General features: G+C 36.3%; 1 protein-coding gene across 1 annotated transcript in view; it reads left to right on the top strand.

Moving 5' to 3' along the window:
• Positions 1-17,150, top strand: part of FMN2 (formin 2) — a 163,709-nt gene that overhangs the window by 108,882 nt on the left and 37,677 nt on the right. Inside the window, exon 15 of the mRNA XM_055811133.1 lies at positions 5,259-5,351. Coding sequence (XP_055667108.1) covers positions 5,259-5,351 — 93 coding nt within the window. The remainder of the gene's footprint in view (positions 1-5,258; positions 5,352-17,150) is intronic.

The following is a 17,150-nucleotide window of genomic DNA, read 5'->3' as shown; positions in this document are numbered from 1 at the left end:
CTAAACCTAAACCAGATGTAAACTAAAGCCAGGCTTTCAGTCAATCTGTGAGTCATATTTTACTGTCCTTAAAACTCCAAACAAGGAGCTGTCTATGGGAGCCCTTGAAGACTCAGCAGTTTTTAGTGTAAGTCTTTACAATTCAAAAAAATATATAAATAAAAGAAAATTAAGAGCTTTTTCTGTTCTTGTGGCCAAGTTCATCAGAGTTTGTCTTTTGCTGAGGCCAGTATTGTTTCTTTTAGATAAAGTCTAGGTTTTCTTTTAAAGTCACAGGTTGCAGTGGTAAGGCATCCAGAAAGCACTGAGGAAGCTGTGAAAACCGTGGTTGTGCTGTTACATACTTCTCAGGCAAGTAGGACACAGGCATATCTATGGGAGCCAGGGCACTCACACCCTCTGAAAATTAAAGGAAATAATTTTGAAACTCCATTAAAGAATTAAAAAAAAAAATAAATCTCACTGCAACTTGTGCTTTGAAGTACCTTAAACAGTCTTGAAAATCCACCTAAAGTCTATAGGACTTCTATAGACCAGTATGTGGTTTCAGAAGTTGTAACCAAACCAGCCCAATGGACCTGTTAATTGCTTATCCAAGATAATCCACAGTTCTGCTTGCTTTCTTACCAGGTTTCTTGGTGGGTTGTGATGGTGGTGGTGGTGGTGGTGTTTGCTCATTGTTTTTATGTTTTGAGGGTGTTGAAAGCAAAATCATGCTGCCCATCATTATCCTGACCAAAGACAATACAGTAAGCCTGAAGAGCATCTGAGCATCTGGTCACACAAGTTGTAAAAACCCACGTATTTTAGAAGAGATCTGTGCTTCTAAGCGCTAAAATTTAGTACTCAGAAATAGGTGGAAAACACTCATTAAGAATTCTGAATCTTGAAAACTTTTCTCGTTTTTTAACAGGTAAAGCAACTATTTTTGATAATGAGACTGCGCACATTTTAGAGGGCTTACCAGAATATTTTACTGAGAGTGTTAGTACAAGGCAGAGAATGTTTTTGTGACTTTATTCCTTTTTGTATAGATGTCTCTTAATCAATAGTGGCTGTTGTGAAACTTTATATAGTTTTTGCATATTGATCTAAAAGAATAATAATAAAAAAAGGATGAGCAAGATAACACAGTACCTTGAATAATGGCAATTAATGGTATTTTAACATAGAAATAGAGAGTGAGATGAGATTCATGAGATACTGGATACAGTTGGAATTGAAATTTTTTTAAATCTCTAAACCAGTTTTGAACACAGATTTTCACAGCCAGTTCCAGTTCATAAGCATTTGCGCTATCTGTGTATGTATGGGCAAAGGGCTACCAGTTTGAATTTCCCAAAATTTAGATCACACAAAAATCCATTTATATGGCTTCTCTGGAAAATCACACACAGTCCTCTGCAGCATATGATGTTAGAGAGGTGATGAAATTAGATGGACTATTGGCCTTTCAAATGACCGAGACACTGTTTATATGTTTTAAATTGATTTAGAGGGTCAGAGGTGTGTCTGCCCATGCCAACTTCTGCTCAGGATCTGAGCTCTTTAGAAGGTCTGAGATCATTGCATGAGGACTGGATATGCAGGACTACAGGGAACTGAAACCTTCACCTTGCTGCCAAGCAATACAAACAAGTTTTTATCTCTCTTTATTCCCGTTTAGGCAATTCCATGTTGTGAGATAAGCTTCTACCGACTGCTTGGGTTTCATAACTGCCTACATGGTTCTCATTTGTGGTGCCTTTCAATTCTTGCATTATAGGGAAATTTTAGGATCTGCTTAAAGTAAACCCAGTTTAGGAATACACTAGATTTGTCCAAGTTTTTCAGTTGTGTAAACATCTCGCAAGATGAGAGAATAACTTAACCTGTGAGATTAGGGATGGTAACAGCAAATTTTGTGTCTTTTAAAAAAAAAAAAAAGACGAACTTTTGTTTCAGACAAAACTACAAACTGTGTCACAGCAAAGCCCCTTTACCAACCTACTGCTTTGATATCTGGGATGTTTAGCTGGGCTGTTTCATGGAAAGAAACGTGTCTGAGTATGAAGCTGAGGAAAAAGAAAAATCAAGTATAAAACCACCCCCAAAACCAAATGTTGATATTCTCACATTATTTTTTTTCATGTTTCACCTCCACATTGCTTAGAAGTTATCAAATACTCTTCTGACACATTTTTACAGTATCCTATTCCTTCACTTGGCAGAAAAACTGATATCTGTCTACTGCTTTGTATTCCTTTTCATGTGATTAGCACTTTAATTTCTTCAGTTACATAAAGGAATAACAGTATTTCATCCAAATAGCAGGGCTTTATACGCTGGTGACAAATTAAAGAACATGATAAATGAGTGATATATCCCGGCAGGTTGTGCAGGAGACCGCAGTTCTGCTATTAATGCTCTTGCAGAACCGAGAAACTTAGTAAGAGCTAACAGTCCTGTTAATTCTCTAATGAAGAAAGCATCTGATGAAGTAGTTTATTTTAAGCATCAAAATACTGAAATTAGTATGGTAATAATGACAGAAATTTTCCTATTTTTAAAAGCTGGGTGCTACATATGCTATCTTACATTTTATATGAAGCAGGAAAGAGATAATTTTTTCCCCCGTGTTTTCTTTTGGATCTTAACTTACTTAAAACACCTTTTGTGCAGGATTAGGGTAAAAAATGAACCTGACCTGTTAACCTTCTGAATATCACTGATTTTAGCCTTTTAACGAGAGGAAGGAGGGAACAAACAAACAAACTCCACCAAAAACTGGAGAAACAAAATGATCATCAGCTGTACTCCCTTTTGCCCACATACACACAAACAAATCAGCCATGGGAGAGCTTCCAGCATCTGAATGGTTAAAGAACAGACATATTTTCGGACAATATTACATGTTTTTCTTTTCTATAGAGAGTAATATAAAGATAGTATATCCCTGCATTTCCTTGTAGTCTTTCAAAATAGCTTCAGGCTATTGGCATGGGTATGGGCTATGATTTTTGGCCGGTATATATCTCCATAAGATTGATACTTCTGTCAAATCAGCTGAGAGATCAGGAGTTCATCGTGAGCTGCAGACATTAATTCAAGTGAGTATAATGTACTGCTGTAAAGAATACTCAATCCATATTCTGGAAAAAGGTATGGCATTTTGGTAATATTAAATGTTATGGGAGGTTCTATAGCATCTTTCAGCTCTGCCTCTTATTTCTGAATAGGAGAGAAAAGATTAATAGAAATTCTATATGCCATCACCAGAATGTCTTCCTTTACAGAATAGTACATAACTTCTCTTTTTTTTTTTTTTTTTTTTTTTTTTTTTTTTTTTGTCTAACATATGCTGTAAGAAAATTCACACTCATTTGGATCCTCTCCCCTTTTTCAGATGTGTCGACTAAGATTTGTTTAAACATTATAGGCTTGTCCATTTGACTGTATTTGTGGGGGTTTTCAGGTTGTTTTGTTAGGTTTTTTTAATATTGCTTCATAAACAGGGTTACCTTTCTAATTAAATATACTCATGTTAGGTTTCCCCTCCCCCCCCTAAATATCAGCTGGTATTTATTTCAGTTTTCCTCTAAGCTTAAACAAAAAGTATTTTAAAACCTGTCATTTTTATTGTCACTTCACTTGTGTGGAGTTAGCAATTATTTGAGTCAGTTTGCTTTTCTGTATATGTGCATGTAAAAAATTGGTATCTCTAATTCTTTTTGGTATATTCACAACTATGAGAAAAAAATTATTAACCAGTGTTTATGAGATCTAAAGCTGCATTGTCCAAAGATTTGCCCCAGATATAGCAGACCAGATGAGTAGTACAGTAAAGGTGAATCAATTTACACAGCTGATAGATTACAAAGACTTGACTACCATAGCATATATTTACTTTCTTGGCACTCTAGCTTAAATGACTAGGTACAGATCTGTAGTGGGTTGGCTAACCAGTGCTGGCCAAAATTAATGAACCTTTGGATCTTCGTCTGTTTTTTATTTTTTTATTATAAAATTATGTTATCTTTAATTGCTCTACCATGATTTTTGTATATGTCATTCATTTTTTGCAGTAAACTAGAGACTGGTATTATTCAACAGATTATAAATTCATGCTCTCTGAAGTAAGAACAAGTTGACAACTGGTTGATTTGTTGGGGTTTTTTTTCTCCTTTAAGAACCTTTTCAAATATTACAGAACCACAAAGCATATAATGGTGAAACAACTGCCTATTGTTTCCAGTCTTCAAAAGCAGACTACAATTCTCATCTGTAGATATTTGGATTGATGCAAGTGTAGACATCATTTATATTTGAAGTAGATAATTATGATAGTACTTTATGCTGCTTCAAAATCTGTTTTTCAAATGCCTAACCAGTCTTCTGTATTTAGAAATATAGTAACAGTCCTGTTTGACTGAAAGAAGCCCTGTAGTGTAAACAAGGAAAATGCATATTTTTGCCTGTGTGCTCTTTTACTGGAAATTTTGAGGTAGAATCAAGCAGGGCTTGTTTCTGTTGAATGATGGGAACTTATCACAGTCTGAAGTTAGTGTTAGGTTTGCTTGGATAGTTGGTGAAAGCATGATAATACCACCTCACCAATGAATAATCTGTGTCAGGGCTTGTTTCAGGCTCCAGCTTCTCTGTTCTGGTCTCTGGTGAGACCAAGAACCAAGCTGTCCTCCTCCAAGGTCTCTGATAGAAAGCCCTGACTGTATCTTATCTTTCATTTTAATCATTTTGTACTATTACTTTTGAACAATGCAAGACACTTCACTGTGTCTCTGTTTCTATCATATATTAAGCCTTCATCTGGCTTTACTCATTAAATCAAGGTCTTTCCTACTACTTGGTGCAGGTTTTGCATCTGAACTTTTTTTTTTATTCAGGCACTGTCACCTGGGACCAGGTACATCAATGTGGCATGGGATCCGAGTTTGCAATTTTGTTCCCATACATTTCAGCTTTTTAAATTTGTCTTTCTCTTAAAAAAAAAAAGAGTGGTTTTGTAATTTTTGCTACAGTCATTTAAACTAACACACTGACCGCAAGTTATCTGTATATTTTGGGCAAAAATATTTGACCAGGAACATAACTGCTTCTGAATATATTATTATAGTGTTTGTACTTGAAGTAGTGTGTTTGAGGCACACATTATCAGCAATTTCACTGGCGATGTGGTAATTTAAGTGTGTCTTTTATTACAGTCTGCAGATCCATACTATGATGTGTCATCCTAAACTAATCTGTTACTTCAATTTCAGTATGTGAGACAGAAGCAGCAAAAGTTTATCAGCTATCACTAGAAGAGCACCTCCAGCCTTTCAAAGACAACATGGAGCAATTCATTAGTCAAGGTAAATAATGAAACGTCACTTAACCTTTTCATGACATTTCAAAGGAAAGTTATGGGAACAATGTTTATACATTGTGGGAAAGGGACTGTTTATTTTGGCATCATAGAAAGATGTGGATTAGTTTAATCAGATGCCACACAGTTCTAAAAGATTTGCAAAATGATTCTGTTGTACTGTAGGTGACTCTTTCTGTTTTGCATGACGGCAAAGACAAATGCTATTGGCTTGAGTGGGTGATCTTCTGATAAATTCAACATTCCAGTAGAAAACAATTTTACAACCTTTGTTCCTTGCAAAATTATTGAAGCTGAATCTGTTCCATTAACTTCTTTCCAAAGAGATAATTCTTTTGTATGTGCCAAAAACATAGAACATAGCAAAAGTAGTTAAAATTTTCCAGATAGAAGGCAAACCCATATGAAGTACTTGGATGTGATTAGTGGAAAACACAGCAAGAGAAAATATATTAGAAATATCCATGATGAACTGCCATCCTGAGTGCTAGAAAGAAAACACTTTAAAAATGAATAGACTGTGCTTTCAGTGCTTTACTAGACCCTTCTTTGCAAGACTATAAGAGGTATAGATAACTTCAGTTTTCAACTAGTGGTATATAAAAGCATCTCTTGAAATACTGCTCCAAAAGGGTATACTCTGGTTTGACCAGTTCACTTTTTGGTATGTTAGAATTCAATGCATCAGGCTGACAATGGCCTGATTGAGTACTTTTACCAAAATAATTACCAAAGTAATTTTAAATTTCTTGACCACTTTGCTGCTCTGTTTGCTTTGATATTGCATTTTATAGTAGATAACAGACCTCTTGTCTACCAAAAGGTAAGTTATGTGAAAAGTCTGTTTCTAGTGCGGATTCAATGGAGCTGTCAGTAATTTGTTAGCCTAGAGCTAACAATTTGTTAGTGAGCTATCGTACATAGAAATCATTATTAACTGAATGTGCGCTGTTTGAAAGGCCAGTCAGATACACATTTATCTCTTCTTGGTTAGAATATCCAAGATGACCAATTATCTGAACATTATAAATGGAGTACATATGTTCTGGTATATACTGATCCAACCTACAGAACTCTCAATTACAGTGAAAAAATTGAGAAAATCCACCATTATAAACCATCAAATGTGAACTTGTGTTTTCTAAGACATGTCTGTAAGCCAAACCTGGCAAACAGGGTGCTGTCTCCAGCAATTGTAGGTATGAACTGATTTATAACTGGGTTCTGATTACGTACATGACATACAAATGTTACAGTAGTGACATGATTAAACATGTAGCAAGTGTTTTCCATTAGGCTTATATATTTATTTATATTTAGATAGATAGGGGACAATCAAATCACAAGTTGTCTGAAAGAGATCACTAATGGTACACTGTAAATCATGCCATATGTTTGCATATTAACCTTAATAACAGAGTAGGAAATCAAACATGAGGGTTATATTTCATCAGATGTATATCTGTTAAATTTCTTTCACTTCTTTTAGAAACCATACTTTACAAAGTATCTGACTCTGCACTTTAGCTTACTTTATGATTTCTGACTGTGACTTCCAGAGCATAATTATATATAAGCTATATAGTAATCTGTTCTGGTTTTGCAGGGATATGCTATTTCCTTTCCTGATTACGTGTCTGTACTTTAGGAAAGTGAGGAAAAAAGGGTGGGAGGAGAAAAAGAAATGTATCTTATCTGTTAAGAACTTTTTTCACTAGTTAACAGTGGGTATTGTCGGGTGGTTGACAAAAGGAGAAACCCATAATGTCAGTAAAATAACATTGTTGCATTTTAATGAAAATAATTGCAAATGTGTATTGAAAACAGTGGACTGTGACTAAACAGTTTCTACATTTATTTAAAACTGTAAGATACATTTTGCAGAATTCTGTCCCAGTGTAAGACAAAGGTTACCATATTGGAAAAAAAAGAATCCCTGGTTAAGTTCCAAAAATAAAGTAATTTTAAATACCTTTCATTATGAAATCCTTTGTTTTTACTTCATGGGATTGAATTCAGACTTGAAAGAGGCCATGTTTAAAGCAGGATTTCTCTTTCCTGTTCAGTGTTTGACAGGCTTTTGATCTAGATATTTTTTCTAAGGGCTTTTGTTGTTTATGTAGACATAATCGATGAGTCTTTTCAGCTAGACTGCACACATGATCATTTAGAAAAACAGAGGGACAATTCTTGGCACCTTTTGGGGATTTGTGTTTATATAACATATGCTCTGGGCAAAGAAAAATCAAGCTTTAATTTTTTTTATCTTTTCAAGTTCCAGTTTCTCTAAAGTAGAAAAAGTTTTAACTTACAATTCAGATGAAAAGCATTTTTCATAGGGTTGAATAATTTGGCATGTTTATATGATGTCTTTTCAGAGCAGATAACTTGTGTGCATAATAGGACCCAAAAGTTCAAAGTAGCTAGTTATTTACAGCATATTCACTTATAGTTGTTCCTAGCAGCTAAAATGGAAAATGGTTTTCCCATAGGCAAAAAAACTTGGACATCAAATTAAATAGCCTTGGCAGGGGGTTAGAAAGGCACTGCTTTATAAGAATAGTTATTGTCAGGCACGGTTATATAACTTTGATTTAAGTCATTGTAACTAGTCTAGCTGACTGTTACTATTAATGTATTCATAGAAAATATTTTTTTTAAAACATTAATACTTTCATTAGATTCATCAGGGACAAGAAAAGGTTTGGTATTACTAGCTTACTTGTAAAGATCATTTCATTCAAAAGATAAAGGGAAGAGGCAAGGATGTATTCAGAGTTGTAACGCTTTAGATGAAAATGTTACTGGTATATATGATTGAGGCTGCTCAGCATTTGCTTTGTCAGCCTAAGTCAGTAGGCTAAATAACTGGCATATTCTTTAAAATAAGCAAATTAGAAAAAGGATGCCAGTTCTTTTTCTGATGGACTTCAGGGTCATTCTTAAAATTATCATTCTACTTAGCAGACGTTCATACTACCTGTCCTATCCTCTCTACGCTGGCTTAGTGGATATTTGCAAGCATGCTTCACCCTGTGCTTTTGATTTCTGAGGCTTTACGTGCCTCAGAACCTCCAAGGCAGTCCTCACTGTTCTTCCATGGTTTCTGTCCTCTTTTTGGGTCCACATGCTGCAAATCATCAGTCACAAAGTATATAATGTGGTTCTTTTGTTTTCACAAAAGTTAAGATTTTTTCCTGAAATTCTCTATTGCCCAGGGGTTTAAAAGAGAAAAGGAAAAGAGATTAAAAAAAAAAAAAAAAAAAAAAAAAAAGAGCAGCTATATATTAGAATAAAAAAGATTGGAGAAAAATTGTCAGAAAATACAAGGCTTTTAAAAATTATATTGTTTGTTACATATTTCTAAACATTTAAGTATTCCAGTATTTGAGTGATATAAAATATAAGTGTGAAATGTAGGAGAACAGTCCTCTTCCAATGAAATATTATTCAGACCAAATGGTAGGCATTTTAAAAGTCCTATTTGAATCTCCCCAGTATAAGGTACACATTCACTGAAGTTTTCTGTCCTTGAGTTACTCCTAACAAGTTATCAGAATTTGAATAAGAGAGGTTGCAAAAGAAAACTATTTGGGAACCCTGTTGGCTTTGTTCTGTATGTAGCTGTGGATAGATAAGGACACAAAAACATCAGAGATCACATCCACCAGTTCAAAAAGCTTCAGAAATTACTTCTTTTTCTGGGGTATATGTGTCTTGACACACGGGACAGTGGGGAAATCCTGAGGGTGCTAATTGTCATGCAGTTTGTAGAGAAATTTTGTTAGCAGTAATCCTTTCTACCTTGTCCCCACTTGATATGATACCCAGCTCCTGTTGAAATAATTGGGTGTGCATGAACGACAAACTGTGGTGAAACATGCAGTGAAAAGCACCTTCTGGGTGTTTGCTGTTGGGGCTACGGCTAGGCTGGGCGTTCCTGCCAGCCTGAGAAGCAGGAAGCTTGGGAAAGTAAGTCTGGTTTGGGAACTGGGAAGAGATGTGTTGGAATCACAGCTCTTCCATTGAGATTCTATAGATCCTGCAAATGTCACAGACTTCAAATCTCAGCAAGTTGTCCGATATTGTATTCAGAAGCCAAAGCAATATAATTATTTTTAGAGTTTAGAAAAAGCGTTATGGTGTAAGGGAATTGAACACTAGAATGCATTGTTTATAGAAGAAGGGAAAACATAATTGTTTGATGTTTAGCTAGTTCATCTAAAAACATTGGGAATAATTCCAGTATGATTGTAAGCTTGGGAATACAAGGTAGTCATTCAACCTTTTGGTTCCTCGTAGTCGTTTTATGCAAAACTCCACAGTTCTGCTCTTGCTAGTGAATGCCAGACCCAGGTTTCATTCTGCTGGACCCAAGAATACAGACTCTTCTCCAGGCCCAAATCCTAGACACATCCTCATGATCTTGCAGTATAAAGATGCTAAAATTGTCCTCCTGGGTGAACTGTCTGTAACCATCTCCCTCTTTTGCCAGGAAGAGCATTCAGGAATCCAGTTTCCAAACCGTTAGTAAATTAGTGTATAAATCAAAAGTGTGTTGTGTTTACCGCTGTCGCTGCAACCAGATAGTTGGCTGTGACTTGCTCTTTTAGGTCAAGCAGCAAAAGGCTGTGCATCATCAAATGATGGATTGTGAATGAGACTAAAGCATCAGACTGAGTCTTGGATGGCTGGGTTCAGTTGCTGGCTCCAGAAGTACTGTGGATGATTGCGAAATGAATGCTGCTAGGGTAATCTTCATTCTGGCATTTTCTAACCCAGAATGATTGATTTTGCAGATTTAATATTCTTTAAATGTTGCTTTTATAATTTGATTAATATAAGGGACAACATAGCACTATTTGATAGTTTTTCTAAAAATTGAGGAAAATATGACTAAAAGGCCGTTAGAAATATATATGAATAAAGTTTTTGGTTTTCTTTAAAAAAATAAATGCACAGAACATTAAGGGGTGGGAGATAGGTAGGTTTACGTGGAGATTATTACTTTAAGTATTAGTAATGAGTATTTTTGATAACAATATTAAAAAACCCCAGGGTTTTCTACATTTCAGAATAAAATATTGGAAGGATATGAAGAGCGAGCAACATAAAGTCACTAGAACAAAAGATCCAAGAATTCACACTTGAACAATTTAATTCCATGATTGTTTACATTTTTATGTTAGTATTCTTTTTGTTGGATTATTGAAAGAGCTTTTAAAACTTGTTCTTTGAGTGCTGAAAGTATTTTTTTTAATCTCACACTGACATCTTAATGCTAATAAATAGTTTAACATCAGTATTGTATAAACTTGTCCCTACTTCAGATGTCAGCACCTCCACTAGTGTGTGTTATTAGATAATAATCCTAATTCAGATTATATTGTATTTGCAGCACTAAAGAGGCTTCACTGAATTAGCCTTACCTTGCCTCAAAGTCCATGAAAGGCCAAACCTTTAGACTGGGGCTGGCAGCTGTTTGTGCTTTTGGCGTAGGACCTCATTTAATTGTTTTTGTAGGAATCAATAATGTGATTGCAGACAGCACAGGTGTGGTAGAGTATTTTGGCATCACTTGTGAACAGATCAATATGTGAGTGGAACAATAGCGTGGTACAAATCATCCACCCCAAAATATTCTGAAAAATACAGCATATTACTGAAATTACCAGTCTGGGTTGGAAGGGACCTTAAGGATCCTCTAGTTCCAACCATGGCCAGGGACACCTTCCACTAGACCCAGTTTCTCAAAGCCCCATCCAGCCTGGCCTTGAACACTGCCAGGGATGAGGCATCCACAGCTTCAGCCCACCTCTCAAGCCTGTCAAGGTCCCTCTGGACGGCATCCCTGCCCTCCAGCGTGTCAACTGTACCACACAGCTTGGTGCCAGCAAACTCATTGAGGGTGCACTCAAGCCCAGTGTCCATGTTGCTGACCAAGATGTTAAACAGTGCTGCTCCCAGTATGGACCCCTGAGGAATGCCACTTGTCACTGGTCTCCAGTTGGACATCAGGCCATTGACTGCAACTTTTTGAGTGTGAGCCTCCAGCCAATACCTTATCCACCAAATGGTCCATCCATCAGATCCGTGTCTCTCCAGTTTAGAGACAAGGATGTTGTGTGGGACATCATCAAATGCTTTGCACAAGTCCAGGTAGATGACGACAGTTGCTCTTCCCTCATTCACCAATGCTGTAACCTTGTCATAGAAGGCCACCACATTTTTCAAGCATGATTCTCCCTTATTGAAACCATGCTGGCTGTCACCAATCACCTTCTTACTTTCCATGTGCCTCAGCATAGGTTCCAGGAGATTCTGCTCCATGATCTTGCACGGCACAGAGGTGAGATGGACCAGGCTGTAGTTCCCCAGGTCTTCCTTATTTACCATTTTAAAAAAACTGGTGGTTACATTTCCCCTTTTTCAGTCAGGGGGAACTTTACTGGGCTGCCACAACTTCTCAAATGTGGTGGATAGTGGCTTAGCCACTTCATCTGCCAGTTCCCTCAGGACCCACAGATGCATCTCATTAGGTCCCATGGACTTGTGCACCTTCAGGTTCCTTAGATGTTCTCAAACTTGATCTACAGCAGGTGATTCTTCATTCTGCCAGTCCCTGCCTTTGCCATCTGTGACTTGAGTGGTGTAGCTGGAGCACTTGCTGGTGAAAACTGAGGTAAAAATAACCTAGCTTCTTACCAGACTGCTGCCTGAGATGGATTAAAAGAGGACACAAATAGCAAAATGTGGAGAGTTCGCACCTTGAAACACAGCATCTATGAGGGGTAGATAGGATTTGTGCTGAGGATTTTTTTTTTGTTTGGTTATTAATTACTACAGTTATTAATTTGAAGAGTCAGTCTTCTTTTATAGAGTCTGTTGTTAAGTTTAAATTTTTTTAACTTTCAACAAAGATCAACTTTCAGTGCTCATGTACTTACTGAGAGTTTAAGATGTAGTTCCATGGATCGTGGCCCTCATCTATGGGGCTAGCACATAATTTGTTGTTCCTGTTGTGTGAGACTATAAAGTCATAATGAAGTGCAATTGGTTGGAATCAATCTAAACGTTTATGTATATGTTTAACTTATCATAGGCTTTTCAATTTTCAACAGAAAAAACTGGAAAAACATAATCACAAAAATGTCTAGCATATCAGATGCTCAAGCCCCAGTTATCTTCAAGAAATGGGAGTCTGAATGAAGTATTTAAATAATCTTTTTCATGTATGTATCTTAGAAAAGGGGAGAGACAAAGTGAGTATTCTTCATGCTCATAACCTCCTATGAATTTGTCATAGGAAACACAGAAGGATATAAGGCCTTGATAGGATTCCCAGAAGAAATCCTACTTTCTTCTCTTGCAAAGCCGCCTTAGCATGAATATACCTGGTAATAAAACATTCAAATGTACTTAGATTTTTGTGCAGTGTAAACAGAAATTCTCAAAACTATAGCAACGTAGCTCTAATGACTCACTGAGAAGGCATTGTATCTGTCAAAATAAAAAAAAAAAAAAAAAAACTAAAAAAAAAAGCCACGCAAAGAAACAAAAAACAACTGGCTTCACTTGAAAGTTACTGGCAAGCACATTCATAGCTAATTATAAACAAATACTAGTTAACACTTTAAATAAGAGGAAAAAACCAAAAGGATTTAGGACATGAGCAGATGAAAGGATTCTTGTTGCCTCCCATCTGAGATTACTCAGATTCATTCCTGTATTCAATTACCTGCAAAGATGTGATATTCCCTTAAGAGAGATCAGGAGATCTGAAGGGATGGCAGTTTCGTGCATCTTCTTACTCATAGCCCTTTGAAACTTGTTCAGCAGAAATAGCTTAAATTGCAACTGGGTTTGGGGCCAGACGGTGAGAACAGACGGTAATCACTGGGTCAAGACCATTCCACAAACTATCAGCAAAATGTTCTGGTGGGACGAAAGCTCTGAGAGGGCGTTTGAATGCTGTTTGAGTAGACCTGCAAGGTCTACATGGAATAATTTCTGGAGTCAACTTGTTTTGTGACTATGGTTATCTCATACATTTGCACATGAACAACACTCATAATTCTTATGAACTATTAGCTTTCAGTCTATTTTTCTCATGAAATTCCTGGATATTATTGCATATCCAATTTTAGAGCTTAAGTTTTAATGCCTTTTTTCTTTTCTTTTTCTTTTTTTTTACAAAGCCACTAAGCACAATCCCCTGTCATCATTTAAAAGTTAATGATCATCTACAATCTTCCCTAAAACCCACTTCCTTTTTGATAGTTCCCATCTAAAATGGCTACTTAATTCTTCCCAATGCCACCCATGTCCCCAAACACATTAGTCTTATTAAATAAAATGTGCAAAGAAAACCAACAAAAAAATCCAAAAATTGAGGCAAAACACATTTAGAAGTCTAAAGGGGGAAAGAAAGAGGGTTTTTTCTCATGAGCTTTCTACTGACCCTGGTGTCTTTGCTATTCTGCTTTGGTATTTCAAGGTATTTCAAAACATAGTGTTGAATATAATGCGAATTGCCACATAAACCAGCTGCATTATGTTTTCTGGGGGCATTTAAAAGTACATGCTACAAAGGAGAATTGAGGTATTCTCTTAGGAACTCTCTTGGAGGTCTTGTAAATTTAAACCTTGCACCTTGATACTACTACCAGTGTAACTACATGCCTTTGCTTGTGGTGATTGTTCATCCAGTGTTTTCTCTCTGCTTCGCTTTGTTTCCCATGCACGAGATACCTACAGAAGGTATCCTTGTGGCCTCTGTCAGGAACTCATGGGATACACTTTTTAAGAAAGTCTATCCCTCAACTAACTTTTTAGTTTAGGTTTGTTGGGTTTTTACTGGCTTTTTGACTCTGCCAGAGGAGATATTTGGTATGTTTTCAAAGTCCCAGCTACTATTCATTCAGCACCACTGTGGAAAAAAACCCCAAATGTCCTCTTTAAAGATCCTGGTAAATCTGCGGCAAGGGTTTGTAGAAGTGTTAGCAGTACTTTTCTTTTTTTTCAGTAAAAAAGATTTTTACAAACTTTTCAGGAACACATATATAGCACAGGGGCAGAATAGTCTCAGTTTAAAACAGTAAGTCTTTGACCTCCCTGTTAGTGTTAGATAAAATATTTCTTAATATTCTTAAATCCTTTGGAAAAGACAATAAAGAGGGAAATGTAGCACTTTCAAACAAGAAATTGCAACAACTATTAATAGAAACAACAGACATTATATGTAATATCTGTCCATATAGACAGTAGTCTGTACGTGCAGAAAATTGCTATATTCGTGTAAATAATCTTTCTTAAAAATCAGATTTGATGCAGGAATTATAATGGTTAAATTTGGAGGAGACTAATATAGAAAGTTTATTGGACTAAAAATGAGGAGATACTTGGCAATGTTCTTAGTTTGCAGAGTGGTGGATTGATTACTGCAGAGATTTTAGCATAATACATCCAAAATGTCATTTGCCATTGACATCAGAGGGGACAATTTGTGATCAAAAAATGGCTTTTACGTCCTTATCTTTGAACTCCATTTAATCTTCAAGCCTTCTTAAAGCAAAGGAAAAGAAAAAAGGACTATGCAGAAAAGTGAATTACACTGTTCTATTAAATACCATTATTTTCTAGAATGTTTCTGTACACTTCTCACATTTAATTTTGTGAGGTGCTTCAGATTTTCATAAATGCATAGGTCACTTTAGTATGGCTATTCATATATGTGCCTTTGCAGAAATTTGCATGTAATCTTTGCAGGACTCTAATCTAAAAGATTTGGCAGAGCAAACAGACCAAACAGTGGCATGTATCATTCTGGAATGTGGCTATATGCTGATAATAGAGGTTTTGTGAATTAACTAGACTTTGTTTGTGAGCCCTTGTCGGTAACCTCATTTTGAATTGCATGAAATCAAGTTTTATGCCCCAACTATAAACTATCAAGCACTACGTTTAAGCAAATATGAAAAGGGATAAGATAGAAATTAGAACATCTGATGTGAGTAAATTTTGAAGAAATACACATACCCTATAGTTAGAAGAATTTATTGAAGGGTCTTGGATATAGCACAGTCCTCATTCTTAGTAAGGAATGACGTAGGGAGGAAGGAATGTACTTGAATTTTGACCAAATATATAAAGTATTTAGGAAGTATAGACTTTGTTCTAAAGGCAGACCATCTTTAAATAATCTGAAGGTATCTTAATGGAAAAAGCAGGCAAACAGTGGAACATCATCCAACAAGGCATTAAAGATGCTTTCAAAGGAAAAAGTTAAAAGATAACTAATTCAGTATATGCTGTAAATAGTAGATAAGGTAGCTTTGCTCCATGAGAGATCACTTTCACTCTAAAATGTTCGTTCTTTTTTTTTTTTTTTTTTTTTTTTTTTTTTTTTATATGGCAGTTTTCAATATGAACTGAGCATATTTTTAACTATTTCCTTTTAAGTAGATTTTACAGAATATGTATGTCTGCCTTCAGGATTACAAGAGCTGCATATAACGCCACACAACATACTGAGTGTGTGCAGGCAGAGATGTAAAACTGTTTTACCTCTGCTTACTGATGCATTACATGAAATACAGGAGCTAGTATCTCCTGGTATGATGTAGTCTAATAGATTTTGAACAGTGTATTTAGAGGTGGTTTAATAAATTAGTGTCAAGGATCAAGAAAATTACTCTTAGTAGGGAGCTGGATAAAAGATGAGTCAATAAAATATGAAATATTTTAATTTGGGAACTGACCCAAGAGTGGGAACTCCTCCATGTCAGAAAAGGCAGTCGCTGCTGTGGTCAGCTGATGGATTCTGAACACATATGAAACAGATATGGCTACTGGATGACTACAAGACTTCTAATGTTTTCCAAAGGAAATCCACAGGACTTTCTGAAGTAAGTTTGCTTCTTTAGGATGGAGATAAAGAGAAATTTTAGTGGCAGAACAGAGTGCTCAGGTGCACTCAGCTGCTGTGGTATCCCTGGAAATGACCCAATTTTCCTGTATCAGTCATTCCCATGGAAGAATCTCTGTGGAGCCAGTAGGGATTTTCTCCTTTTTTACTTCACCTGTTGTGTAATACAATAGAGAGAGGAGTTCTCTATTGTAAAAGTAAAGACACTTTTCTCCCAAGACTGTTGCCCCAAGGTGGCCACTTTGCAACTGGTACTGAGCACTTAATTGTATAGGGTGCCAAGAAGGAAGAATGCCAAACCAGTGCTTTTCAGGCACTATACAGTTGTGATGAACTGCTTTGAAGGAAGAAGTGACAGTAAGGATACATTATACTGAACGAAATGGTAAAATCTCATGCACTCAGGGACACTTTAACCGAATCTGTCATACCAGAATTTTTTTTCCCCTCCCCTACTCTAACAGGAAAAATGAGTTGAAAGCAGTTTACCAATGGGGTGATTAGTACAGAGCAAAATACCAACAACCACTAATATCAGGTGGTCATATTAGTGGCCAGTTCCAGAAAGTATAGGAATCTCCAGCTGCTTCAACATCTAATAGTTACTCCACAGTATCCAGGTGACAGTAAGACTTTTGTGGTTTAGAGGAGGCTTTCTTCCCTTGATGCTTAAATTTCAGTGCATGCCTTTGACCAGCCATTGCCCACAGCTCTCAGATGTTCGCTATATACCACTACAAAAGCTGTCATCTAAATATTTTCTTTGGACAAGGACAGATCCCTGAGTGTACATACTGTATTTTCTTCTCTTTCACTGGTGCCACCTGTCGTCTTGTGGGAGCAGAATTGTTTTTATAC

The sequence above is a fragment of the Falco peregrinus genome, chromosome 7 (genome assembly GCF_023634155.1).
Source record: "Falco peregrinus isolate bFalPer1 chromosome 7, bFalPer1.pri, whole genome shotgun sequence".
Taxonomy (NCBI): domain Eukaryota; kingdom Metazoa; phylum Chordata; class Aves; order Falconiformes; family Falconidae; genus Falco; species Falco peregrinus.
This window is presented reverse-complemented; position numbering and strand designations above follow the sequence as displayed.